The 13,490-nt window shown below is 39.7% G+C and overlaps 1 protein-coding gene across 1 annotated transcript in view; it reads right to left on the bottom strand.

The window, feature by feature from the left end:
• LOC101014427 (neuroblastoma breakpoint family member 1-like) overlaps positions 1-13,490 on the bottom strand; it is a 113,758-nt gene that overhangs the window by 68,437 nt on the left and 31,831 nt on the right. The window contains 1 exon segment of the mRNA XM_031665715.1: positions 8,704-8,836. Coding sequence (XP_031521575.1) covers positions 8,704-8,836 — 133 coding nt within the window.

Here is a 13,490-nt window from a genome sequence, read left to right on the forward strand (position 1 = left end):
TGCTAGTATGGAGAAATTAAGATGATTACATCAATGTTATAAAGGTATAAATTAAGTACAATAAACTGCAACACTTTAAAACGTACAATTAAATGCATGTTTACAAATATATAGAAAAATGGAACAACTGCTTCAATCAAGTATGGGAATTTCCGTAAGCCCAAAGTTTCTTGTAACCCTTTGCAGTTCATCATTCTTTCAACTCTCAGTCCCACGGAGCCAGTGTCAGTTTAGGTCAGTTTGTGCTTTAAACCATTTTCTGTAAATGAAATTATACCTGTGTTCCTTTGTATCAGGCTTCTTTCATGCCTCACATTAATTTAAAAATCCATCCATATGAGTATTTTCATCAACAGTTAATACATTGTAATTGCTGAGTAGTACTCCTTTGGTGGCCACCCATGTTTGTTTATACATTCAGTTGTTATTGGACGTTTGTGTCATTCCAGGTTTGGGCTATTATGACTAAAGTATCATAAGCATCCACATACAAATCATTGTGCAGACATAATATGTAAATTCCTAGGAATGGAAGGACTGTCCATCTGATTTGTATATGTTTAAACTTAGAAGAAACGGTTAGCAAGATTTTCAAAGGAGTTGTACCATTTTTCATTCCTGCAAGCATAAGACTTCCAAGTGATTTATATTATCACCAACATGTGGTATTTTCAGTCTTTTGAATTTTAGCCGTTCTCATGGATATGTAATGGTATCTCATCATTGTATTGACTGATGTTCCTGATGACTAAAGAGTTGAGCATCTTTTCATGTGCTAATTGGCTATTCATGTATCTTCTCTTCTGAAGTATCTATTCAAGTCTTTTGCCAAATCGTTGATTTGTGCTGTTATCTTATCAGACTGCATTATAAATATACTATTTAAAAAATCCTTTTTGGAGATAAATATAGGATCTCCTATATTGTGGCTTTGAGTTCTCTTAATGTTCCCTATTTTGGAGATAAAGATAGATAATCATCAAAAAGGTGATTATATATATACATATAACTATATTCATGTCTAAGAATTATTAGTTAAACATATATGTAAGGATCTATTTCTGATTTCTCTCTTCTCTTCCATTGATATATATTCTGTTTTTTTCAACAATACATACGGTTTTGATTTCCATAGCTGTATAGTAAATCTGGAAATAGGTAGTGAATTCATTCACCATTGTTCTTTTATAATGTTGCTTTTTTTTGTTATCCTTGGTCATTGACATTTCCATGTAAGTGGTAGCATCAGATTGTAAATTTCTACCAAAATGCCTTTTGGAGTTTTTACCAGAATTGCATTGAATCTGGAGATCAATTTGAGAAGAATTGACTTTTTAACTACAACAACTCTTCTAATCCATGACAACATTTATCTCCCCACTACTTTAGTTCTTTTATAATTTCTTAAAGCAATGTTTTATAGTTTTCAGCATACTCGCCTTATATCAATTTTGTTCAATTTATTTCTAAGCACATCATGTATTTAGATGTTAGTTTAAATGCAATTGTATTTTTATTTCACTTTCCAAATGCTCACTGGTAATACACAAAAATACAACAGACTATTTATATTGAACTGATATTCTGCAACATTGGAAACTCACTTATTAATTTTTATAGATTTTTGTAGATTTCTAGGAATGTGTACATATACAATCATTATCTGTTAATAAAAACAGATTCAATTCTTCCTTTTCAATCTTTTCAATGCTTTATTTACTTTTTCTTACTTCATTACGTTGGTTAAGATAGCTAATCTAATGCTGGATTGAAAAAGTAAAAGTAGATATTCTACCCTTTTGTGTGATTTAATAGAAAAGCATTCGATCTTATGCCATTCAATATAATGTTACCTGTGGGTTTCCCACATCTGCCCTTAGTGGGGTTGGAAGTGTTGCCTTCTGTTCTTCTCAAGCTGAGAGTTTTGTGGGGTTTGTTTTTTATAATTATGAAAAAAAGTTTTCAATTTTACCAAATGCTTTTTTTCTGTGTATGTCAAGGTAATCATACAGTCTTTTGCTTTTGTCCTGATAATGTGGAGAATTACATTGGGTTTTCTGCAAATATAAAAAAGATTTATTAAATCAAGCTATGACAGTTTTCTAATATTTTAAATTGTTTTAACAACTATATTGACATATAACTTACATGCAAAAGTGAACATAATTAAACTATATACATTTAAAAGTTTGAATATATGTCTCTGTCTGTAATCAAGATGGTGAGTATAGGCTAGGCACAGTGGCTTGTGCCTGTAATCTCAGAACTTTGACAGGTCGAGTTAGATTGCTTGAGTTCGGGAGTTCAAGACCAAGGTGGGAAACATGGTGAAACTCTATCTCTACAAAAACCCAAAAAATTAGCCAGGCATGGCAGCGTGTGCCTGTAGTCTCAGCTACTTGGGAGGCTGAGTTATGAGGATGGTTTGAGCCCAGGAAACAGAGGTTACAGTTAGCCAAGATTATGCCTCTGCACTCCAGTCTGGGTGATAGGAGTAGACCCTGTCTCAAAAAAAAAAAAAAAAAAAAAAAAAAAAGATAGTGGATATAGCTACCACTTCGAAAGTGTCCTGGTATCCCTAGTAATTCCTCCCTCACTTTTCTCCCCCAACCTCAGACAAACACTGCTTGGCTTTCTGTCATAATAGATTAATTTACATTTTCTCAGGTTTTCTATAAATAGAATCATACACTATGTATATATTTTTGGTTTATACATTTATATATTTTGGTATTTTTGTATATCTTTTTCACTCAGAATAGTTATTTTGATTTGTAGAAATGTTTTCATGTGTATTAATAGATCACTCTGCTATACTGCTGAGTAATGTAATATTCCATGTGATAGATATATCATGATTTAGTTTATTCATTCATCAGTTAATGGGTTTGGGTGGCTTCTGGTTTTAATACTAGAGCTTCTGTCAACAAATTTGAATGGACATAGCCTTTCTTTTCATTTGGGTGAAATAACAGTATCATATGGTAGGTAGAGGTTGACTATTTTAAAAAGCTGCCACACTGTTTTATAATGTGCTTTTAAAATTTCACAACCTCATTAGCAGTGCATGAGTGTTTTAGTTCTCGTACATCTTTGCCAACACATGGAATAGTGATTCTTTCAACTTTAGCCATTTTACTTTGTTTACATTTGCATTTACCTAGTGACTAATGATGTTGAATACCTTGTCATGTTGTTATGGGCCTTCCATATATCTTCTTTGCTGAAGTATCTTTACAAATCTTTTATTCATTTGAAAATTTGATTGTTTGCTCTTTATTAAAAAACTTTGAGAGTTCCCTTAGTGTGTACACAGAGGTCCTTTATCAGATATGTGATTTCCAAATACTTTCTCCCAAAGTGTGACTTGTCCTTTCATTCTCTTACCAATGTCTTTGAAGAGTACTTTTTTTTAAAGTGTTGTTGAAGTTTTGTTCTTTTACCAGTTCTTAGGAGGAATGCTTCCAGCTTTTGCCCATTCAATATGATGTCGACTGTGGGTTGGTCATTGATAGCTTTTATTATTTTGAGATATGTTCCTTTAGTGCCTAGTGTGTTGGGAGTTTTCACATGAAGAGATGTTGAATTTTATCAAAAGTCTTTTCTGCATCTATTGAGAGAATCATGTTGTTTTTGGTTTTAGTTCTCTTTACTCTCTTTACAACCCTTTCCAGTGTTGACCTGCATCCTGCGTGTGTGAAAGGAAGACAAGGTGACAGGGCATGGGGGCGGGGGAACAGAAAGAGGAAGGAAGAGTGGTGACAAAAAGGCTGAAGGACAGAATGAGGAGGAGGGGAAGAGTGGGAAGCAGGATAAGGAGGACCAGGAGAGGAAGAGGACCAGAGCCTGAATACCAAAGAATCCGTATTCTCAGCCCCAGAAGGGCAACCCTGTCTCTCTGAAACTCCACTAACCTCATCCTGGATACACACACAGAGACACACACACAAACACACACACAGAGACACACACACACAGGCTTCTCTCCTCCTCCAGCCTCCTTTCTTCCTATAAGAAGAGCCTCTCACCCTTCCTCCCATTGCATATCCTGGGGATTCTTTCTTTTTCCACTGGGTCTTCCAGGGCTCATTCAGGTCCTTTACCTGCAGCCAAACCCTTGCCTTGTGGTTCTGGAGACTCCAGAGCAGTGAAAGCTCTCAGGAAAAGGAAGCGCAGGGCAAGTGAGGTCACAGGGTCACCCTGCAGAATCTGAGTGCAGTTGTCCAAGGTCAGATGTCAAACTTTTCCCAAAGAAAATCAAAGAAGATCCTTGGTCCAGGTCATTCTTTCTTGTGGACAATTAAGCTATGAAACCATTGTGACCAGTTCTCTTTCTGAAGCCAAAGATCAGCCTTAACCAGGGTAAGAGTAGGTGTGGATGCAGATTACAGAAACTGAGCACTGAGCAAAACTTGGGCAGCTCCCACAAAGGCCCAGGGAGGAGCTGCCTAGGCCAGGGTCTAAGAACCCTTCTGTATTAGTGAGCTCAGGCTGTCATCACAAAATACCATCAACAGGGTGGTTCAAAAAGCAGAAATGTACTGTTTCACAGTTCTGGATTCTAAACTTTGAAGATCAGGATTGGATTCCAGTGAGAGCTCTCTTCCCGCCTTGGAGATGCACACAGCCTCTCTGTGTTCCCACATGGCCTTCCCTTGCTGTGTGTGATTTGTAGGAGGAGGAGTGGGGTGAACAAACTCCCTGAGATTCCTCTTAGGACACTAATCCTATCAGATCAGGGCCCCATGTTTATGACCTCACTTCTCTTAATCACTTCCTTAAAGGCCTTGACACTATGTAAGTCCCACTGAGGTTAGGGCTTCAACATGTACATTTTGGAAGGCTGTAAACCTTCAGTTCTGGCTCCTCCTCAGCCTGCTCCCCACATTCAGATGTCAGCAGCTCCCAGCTCTGTGAGAACCTCACAGGCACTGGATCATTAGGTTCTTCTTCTCCCCCAGAGTTACTCCTCCTCTCTGTGATTCAGATCCCTCTGCAGTGGCACTTGCGTGGTCTTTCTTTATATTTTCCCCCTTCCTTGCATTCTCTTCTTCTTTCTGTTTTCTTTCTATGTAATTCTATACATGTAACATTAAGGCCCTTGTCAAATGAAGAGACCACCTCGTAATTTCTGCATTAATAAACACAAGCCAGAATTTATTGCTTCTTTTTTTTTTTTTTTTTTTTTTTTTTTTTTTTTTGAGACGGAGTCTCGCTGTGTCTCCCAGGCTGGAGTGCAGTGGCGTGATCTTGGCTCACTGCAAGCTCCGCCTCCTGGGTTCACGCCATTCTCCCCGCCTCAGCCTCCTGGGCAGTTGAGACTACAGGCCTGCCACCACGCCTCCGCCAAGTTTTGTATTTTAGTAGAGAGACGGGGTTTCTCACCATGTTAGCTAGATAGTCTCGACCTCCTGATTCCTCAGATCCACCTCGGCCTCTCGGCTCCCAAAGTGCTGGGATTACAGGCTTGGAGCCACCGCTACCGAGAGAGCTCTGCTGATCATTCAGCTCTCTGAGCAGACTGGAGCAGAATTGTGGAAAGTGTGGGTTCAGAACCGGCTAAGGGCACAGACATCAGAGCTGGTAGATTCATGGCACTTGAGCTGCTCATTGTATGGAGTTGCTTTCAACTGGTTTTGCTTTCAGAAGTGAGGCAAAGCACTGACTATGGACTTGCAGAAATGTGTTCACTGAGGTGAAAGTGGCCTGGTAGGCAGCATAAACTCCCCAAACCAATCCTTAACTCTCGGGACCTGTGGACAGCATACTTTTACATGGCAGAAGAGACTTTGGAGAGGTGTTATGATGCTGACAGGCAAATTATCCTGGAGAGCCCATGCCCCTCACAAGGGTGCATATAACGAGAGAGGGAGGAAGGAGAGTCCATGTCAGAATGATGCAATGTGACAGTAATCTGGACATTCAACAGAAGGACTTATGTTTAGTTGGAATTCCTCTCTCCCGTAGCAATCACTTTTTCCCCACATGGTACACATTTTCAATCCACTCTGAAACCTCTCGTGGGTATGATATGCTCAACTTTTTGTGGTTGCTTTAATGTTTCTATAACCACTATCCACACCCCACTGTAACACATGTAGACATCTGTGCTCCCCTGTAGGTCACACCTGAAATTTTCTGCAAACTCTGTCTCACTACAGTGACTTGTAAACCTTTTATGTTCAGCCAGGTTCTCCCATCCCTTGCACTTCCCAGGTGAGGTGACATCCACCCTGCTTCTGTTCGGGCCTCTCTCTGCTGTACCCACTGTCTAACCAGTCCCAATGAGATACTGGTACCAGTTGGAATTCAGAAATCACCTGCCTTTCTGCTGGTCTCATTGGGAGCCACAGACCAGAGCTGTTCCTATTCAGCCATCTTGCCCCACAAAGATCTCTGGAGGATGTACTCCTTATTGTGCAATAAATTTTGAATTTGGGGGCATCCTAGTAGTCTTCAGGAAACAATCATTTTAAGTTTTGCCTACTTACATCACATTAAGCTAATTGGAAATTTCATCAGGTTTTCCAAGTCATTTAGAGATGGAATTTCAGGTAAAACACTGCCTCTTGCTCTGCCTATCTGCTAGCCCCATTCCATCCTCCTCCAATATCAGAACACTCCTTAACCTTACTTCATCACTTTAAAATATAAAATATTTACTCTCAGCACCAACCAAAGTGAAACCATAATTCCTGCTTTTAAATGTTTCTGAAAGACTTACATCTGCTTTGTTTTTCAGACTTTATTTAATTATATCCTAAAGACTGATTTTATCCAAAATTTAAAATTCTTACCTAAATTATCATCAACTTGAATTGATATTTTACACTTGTTTTTTATATACAAAGCCCCACCTCCCTCCTTTCCTTCCTTCCTTCCTTTCTCCTTCCTCCTTCCTTCTTCCTTTCTTTCTCCTTCTTTCCTTCCTTCCTACTTCCTTCCTTCCTTCCTCCTTACTTCCTTCCTCCTTCCTTCCTTCCTTCCTTCCTTCCTTTCTTCCTTCCTCCCTCGTTCCTTTTTCCTTCCTTCCTTTCTCCTTCTTTCATTCCTTCTTCCCTCCTTCCTCCTTCCTTCCTTCCTTCCTCCTTCCTTCCTTCCTCATCAGATTAAACTCATTAGGCAGACTTGAATGAGCAAAACTGCCCAACCAGAGCCAGAACTCAGGAAGGAAGGTCGATGAGAAGGGCAACAGCCTAATGAGGCTGAGGGATTGGTTATACACAAGGGGATTGAGCAAATAAATATGTTGAGGATAATGAGAGCTAAGTCAGAGAACTGAGTTACAAATGTGAAAAGAATTAAGCTAGAATGAATCTTATAGTGTTGGATTCTAATTAGTAGTATTGGTGTGAGTTCATGGTTTTAAATATTTTTGGATATAAAAATATAAAGGGATATGTGTGTATGTGTATAATGTGTGTGTATGTATCTATGAATACACTGACAAACATACATTTTCTACCTCTGTCCACTGACAGGGCCTAGTAGTAATGACCACATCCAGTACCCAGATCTTTCTAAATATCACTTTCTGAAAGAAACTAGGGAACCTAGGAGAAATAGCTGATTCCAGGGTAGGGACAACAAAGGCACAAAACAAGCCCAGAACATCTTGTTTCACCAGATAGTAAGTGCTCAAAGAATGGAGTAGTGTCAAAAGGACACAGAGTCAGCTTGAAATGGCTCTCCCTGGAAAACCCTAAGACAATTTGGGCATCAAAATAAACAGTGTTATCAGATTATATCACATTAGATGAAACAGGAATCCATCAATCCACATGGATGTCATACAAAGGGGATAAAAGAAATTTCTTCTCTAAAGTTGAGTGTCAACTAATAAATGTTAGTGGAATGATGGAATTAGGATATCACCATCTGGCGATCATCATGGTAAAAGTAATTAATTCAGGCAAGAAAATATCAAAAAAGGCGAATGCTCAGTGTGTAACAGTTGGATAAGAAATGTGATATTTACCTTGTTTCAAACTGTGTCTCAATAAAATAGTATACATTACAAATGGAACAAAAAATTTATAGTGAAGAAGCTTAGCAAATAGTAGCTTACTCCAATGACCAAATTTAACATCACCAGTAACAGGAAATAAGATCCTGGGTCACGTGGTAGAGAGAACGTCATTTCTGTGATAGTTCCAGCAAAATGCATAACCTGAATCAAATCATGTGGAAACATCAGAGAAAACAAACTTGGGGAAATTCTGCAGAATAACCAGCCTGTAACCTTCAGATATGTAAAGTCCACAAAATCAGAAATGACTATATTGTTTTGAGTTGAGGACACTAAAGAAATCTGACGAGTAAGTGTAGTATTGGGTCCAAAGGATGTTGTTGGGACATTTGGTGTAAAACTTGGATGGAATCTCTGGGTGAACGTATATAGGCATTCCTTAAAGTGTACTTGCAACTTTTTTGTACATTAATTTTTTTTAACGTGCAAACTTCTAACGCCCTTTAAAAAGCCCTCCCTAACTTCCTCAGATTGTACCACTCCTCAGGTTTGCCTGTGATATATTTTCCCCTGCAAACTGCCTCTGTGTGATCTAAACAAAACCAGCCTATGCTACTGTATTCAATCAGCAGTGCAGTATAGCAAAAGTGGTCAAAGTGATGCTAGACTGATGGAATACCCGCTGTTGTTGCCTAGTTTCATGGCCATGAATGAAGTTACAGCAGATAATTTACCTTCCTGCAATCTCTCCACTTGTGATGCCCTCTCTGATGCTGCTAGCATCACGGAGAAGGGCTTAGAAAGCTGGCATGAAGATGGCTGCAAAGGTGAGTGGAAGCAGTGATTATTCCATACCCACAAAGGTCGCTAAGGAAAAAGGGAATTGCATACTAGGTGCATAGCGTATGATCCATCCTTAACCTGAGAGAATCATAAGGTAATATTACGCTGGCATTGGTTCAAAAAATTCCCTCTAGAATACCTTCCTTCTGCTTATTTTGGGGCCAAATGTGTAAAAGAAAGGGTGAACGAAGAATAAACCAAATGCCCCTAATACCCACATTTCTTCCTATTTGTGTAGGAGACATTTCAAATAAGCACTGGCAAGATGCAATGTATGTAATGGGCACTGAGTATAATTGATGTTGTTTCTTACGTACTTTGAGAATATATTCATGGAAACATTTCATAAAGACTCCAAACTTTCCCAGCTTTCATTTGAGGATATCATGTGCCAGGAGAAAAATGTGTCCTTTTTGTTAGGTGATACATGGAGATAACACCTTATTCATATGAAGATGGAATTCTCAACTCCGCGCAGAGTGTGTGCACTGAAACCGTGATTTTTGGTCCCTATTCGGAGACATATTCAATTTTATTTAATATCTGGCTCTATCGTATTTGCTTAATTGCTTTCCAGCAGAAGAGCAGATTCAAAGCAGGAAAGCCTATAGGGTAGCTGGGAAGTGGTCAGGAATGTCTGAGCCAGGCACAATGACAGAAGAGACTAGTGGGTGGAGGAAGAGCTAACATCCAAGCTAGAATTTCATTACAACACAAGGCAATCATAAATATTAACACAAACAGAAAGAAAGCATAACTCCAAAAAAGGTTAATTATTATCTACATTCTTTGCTTGAGGAGACAGGGGAATTGCTACTACATTAATAAAAAGTTCACATAGCATTATTTAAAGAGAAGTACAGTTACATGAATTCTCTTATATAAACTACTTCACCCCCATCATCTTAGATGTATAAAGTTTTACAAGAAGAGATCCAAACACTGAAGAGTTAGGTACCATATTGTAACAATGGTGATCAAAGTTCTAAGAAGAAAAGGGCTGTAAGGAGGAAATAAAAGGACTAATCTCAAGTCGTTCCATAATAAACTCTTTTGTGCTTTTCAAAGTGCAAAGCAGGTGTGAGTAGACATTTCTTACCGCATACTTTGTTCATTCAACTATTAAATATTTATTGAGTGTCTACTATGTGCCATAGGCAGATCTTCATATAGGGGATGCAGCAGTAAAGAAAACCAACAAAATTCTCAGTCTTCCTACAGCATAGAATCTAGTCAGGGGATACAGGAAATAATTTTATCACACTTAAAGGGTTTTATAGCTAGAAGAAATTTGGGTCATTTAAGTAACAACCTAAGAATCGATAAAAATTGCTCCCCTAGCATTCATTTTAACAACTAACACACGCTGCAGAGAACAATTTTAAATGCACATTTCTTATTTTAAAGTATCTATGACTCATTTTTAAACTAGAACTTTTTGTTATTTTCTTTCATGCTTTTCTGGTAAATATACTCAAAAACTGAATGTCCTTTACATTACAGTCTGATTGTATCTTCAAACTCTTAACTACTTGTTTCTTTGCAGTAATGTGGCTGTAAATGTATAATTGCAATAAGTTTCAAATAGTTTATATTGCTGGATTTGCAGATATCTCTGTAGTGCATTTTCAAAATATTATTTTGAAAATTATGTTTTACTTCTGAAAGAAAGGTACCCACTAGTGGAAAAACGGTGACAATGTAATGTTGCTAACCGCTCAGTAGAGGGTGCTGTAACTTAAAGCTGAAGAATGGCTCTGGGCTAGATTATTAAAGCTGAAAGGTGAATAAAGGCTGAGGGGGTAAGAGGAGAGAACCATGTTGATCTTTCCTTTTTATTCATCGCTACAGCTATAGAGCCTTAAAATACACCAACAAACGATACAGAGTTAAAATATGATTTAAAACCTGAGTGCAACACTTTCTTTGTTTTAAAAAATATTCTGTCTGTATTCACTCACTGTGCACTACAATATTATTAAAAAACAACAAAAGAGGATCTGGGGAGCAAGATGGGCGAATAGGGAGGCTCCAGTCTTCAACTCAGCCGCCAGCTTAGCCACACATGAAGACCGGTGATTTCGCATTTTCAATCAGAGGTACTGGGTTCATCTCACTGGGGAGTGCCGGACGATCCGTACTGGTCAGCTGCTGCAGCCCGGACCAGCGAGAGCTGAAGCAGGCGAGGTGCATTGCCTGCCTGGGAAGCTCAAGGGGAAGGAATCCCTTCTAGCCAGGGGAACTGAGACACAACACCTGGAGAATCGGCACTCCCCACCCCAATACTGCGCTTTGAGCAAACAGCACACCAGGAGACATCAGCATCCCACACCTGCCGGGAGGGTCCCACACCCACGAGCCTCCCCTCATTGCTACATCACGGCAGTCTGTGATCTACTGGCAAGGCAGCAGCGAGGCTGGGGGAGGGGCGCCCGCCATTGCTGAGGCTTAAGTAGGTAAACAAAGCTGCCATGCTGGGAAGCTCGAACTGGGTGGAGCTCACAGCAGCCCAAGGAAACCTGCCTGTCTCTGTAGACTCCACCCCTGGGGGCAGGGCACAGTAAACAATAACAAAGCAGCAGACACCTATGCAGACCCAAACGACCTGTCTGACAGCTTTGAAGAGAGCAGTGATCTCCCAATGGAGGTTGAGATCTGAGAAGGGACAGACTTCTTGCCTGCCGGGTTGTCCCTGACCCCCTGAGTAGCCTAATCTGGGAGACATCCCCTGAATTAGGGGCAGTCTGGATGCACTCCCACACCTCGCCAGGGTGAGTACACCCCCGAGAGGAAGCTTCCCCCAAAAGCAAGAATCAGACATGCAAGGTACACTTGCTGTTCAGAAATATTCTATCTTCTGCAGCGCCCCTGCTGCTGATACCCAGGCAAACAGGGTCTGGAGTGGACCTCAAGCAATCTCCTAACAGACTCCATACAGCTGAGGGTCCTGACTGTTAGAAGGAAACTATCGTGAAGGACACCTACACCAAAACCCCATCAGTACATCACCACTATCATCAAAGACCAGAGGCAGATAAAAACCACAAAGATGGGGAAAAGCAGGCAGAAAAGCTGGAATTAAAAACAAGAGCCAGCATCTCCCCGCAAAGGAGCCGAAGCTCATCACAGCAACGGATCAAAGCTGACTGAGAATGACTTTGACGAGATGAGAGAAGAAGGCTTCAGTCCATCCAATTTTCAGAGCTAAAGGAGGAATTACTTGAACAGCTTAAAGAAACTAAAAATCTTGGAAAAAGGGAAGAATTGGACGGCTAGAGTAATTAATGCAGAAGGTCATAAAACGAAAATGAAAGAGATGAAAAACCATGACACGAAATACGTGACAAATGCACAAGCTTCAGTAACCGAATTCGATCAACTGGAAGAAAGAGTATCAGCTGCATTGAGGATCAAATGACGAAATGAAGCGAAGAGAAACCAAAAGAAAAAGAAGAAAAGAAATGAACAAAGTCACAAGAAGTATGGGATTATGTAAAGACCAAATCTAATAGCCTGATTAGTGCCTGAAAGTGAGGGGAAAATGAAACCAAGTTGGAAAACACTCTCTTCAGGATATCATCCAGGAGAATTTCAACCTAGTAGGCAGGCCAACATTCAAATCCAGGAAATACAGAGAACGCCACAAAGATACTCCTCGAGAAGAGCAACCTAAGACACATAATTGCCAGATTCACCAAAGTTGAAATGAAGGAAAATCTTAAGGGCAGCCAGAGAAAGGTCAATACCCACAAAGGGAAGTCCATCAGACTCACAGCAGATCTTCTCGGCAGAAACTCTGCCAGGAGAGAGTGGGGCCAATATTCAACATTCCCAAAGAAAAGAATTTCTCAACCCAGAATTTCATATCCAGCCAACTAAGTTTCATAAGAAGGAGAAATAAAACTTTACAGATAAGCAAATGCTTAGAGATTTTGTCACCACTCAGGCCTGCCTTTTACAAGAGAGACCCTGAAGGGAAGCACTCAACATGGAAAGGAACAACTGCCACAGCCATTGCAAAAACATGCCAAAATGTAAAGACCATCGAAGGCTAGAAGAAACTACATCAACTAACGAGCAAAATAACCAGTTATCATAATGGCAGGATCAAGTTCACACACATAACAATCTTAACCTTAAATGTAAATGGACTAAAATGCTCCACTAAGAGACACAGACTGGCAAACTGGATAAAGAGTCAAGACTCATCAGTCTGCTGTATTCAGGAGACCCATCTCTACAATTTATATTACATACATAGGCTCAAAATAAAGGGAGGGAGGAAGATTTACCAAGCAAATGGTGTGGAGAACAAAAAGCGGGGTTAAAATACTAGTCTCTGGATAAAACAGACTTTAAACCATCAAAGATCAAAAGAGACAAAGAAGGCCATTACATAACAATGGTAAAGGGATCAATCTAACAGGAAGAGCTAACTCTCCTCCTAAATATATGCACCTAATACAGGAGCACCTAGATTCATAAAGCAAGTCCTTAGAGACTTACAAAGAGACTTAGATCAAGGCTACAATAATCATGGGAGACTTCAACACTCCACTGTCAACATTAGACAGACTAACAAGACAGAAAGCACAAGATATCCAGGAATTGAAACTCATCTCTGCAGCAAGCAGACTCTAATAGACATACCTCCATAGAACTCTCCACCCCAAATCAA

The sequence above is a fragment of the Papio anubis genome, chromosome 1 (genome assembly GCF_008728515.1).
Source record: "Papio anubis isolate 15944 chromosome 1, Panubis1.0, whole genome shotgun sequence".
Taxonomy (NCBI): Eukaryota; Metazoa; Chordata; class Mammalia; order Primates; family Cercopithecidae; genus Papio; species Papio anubis.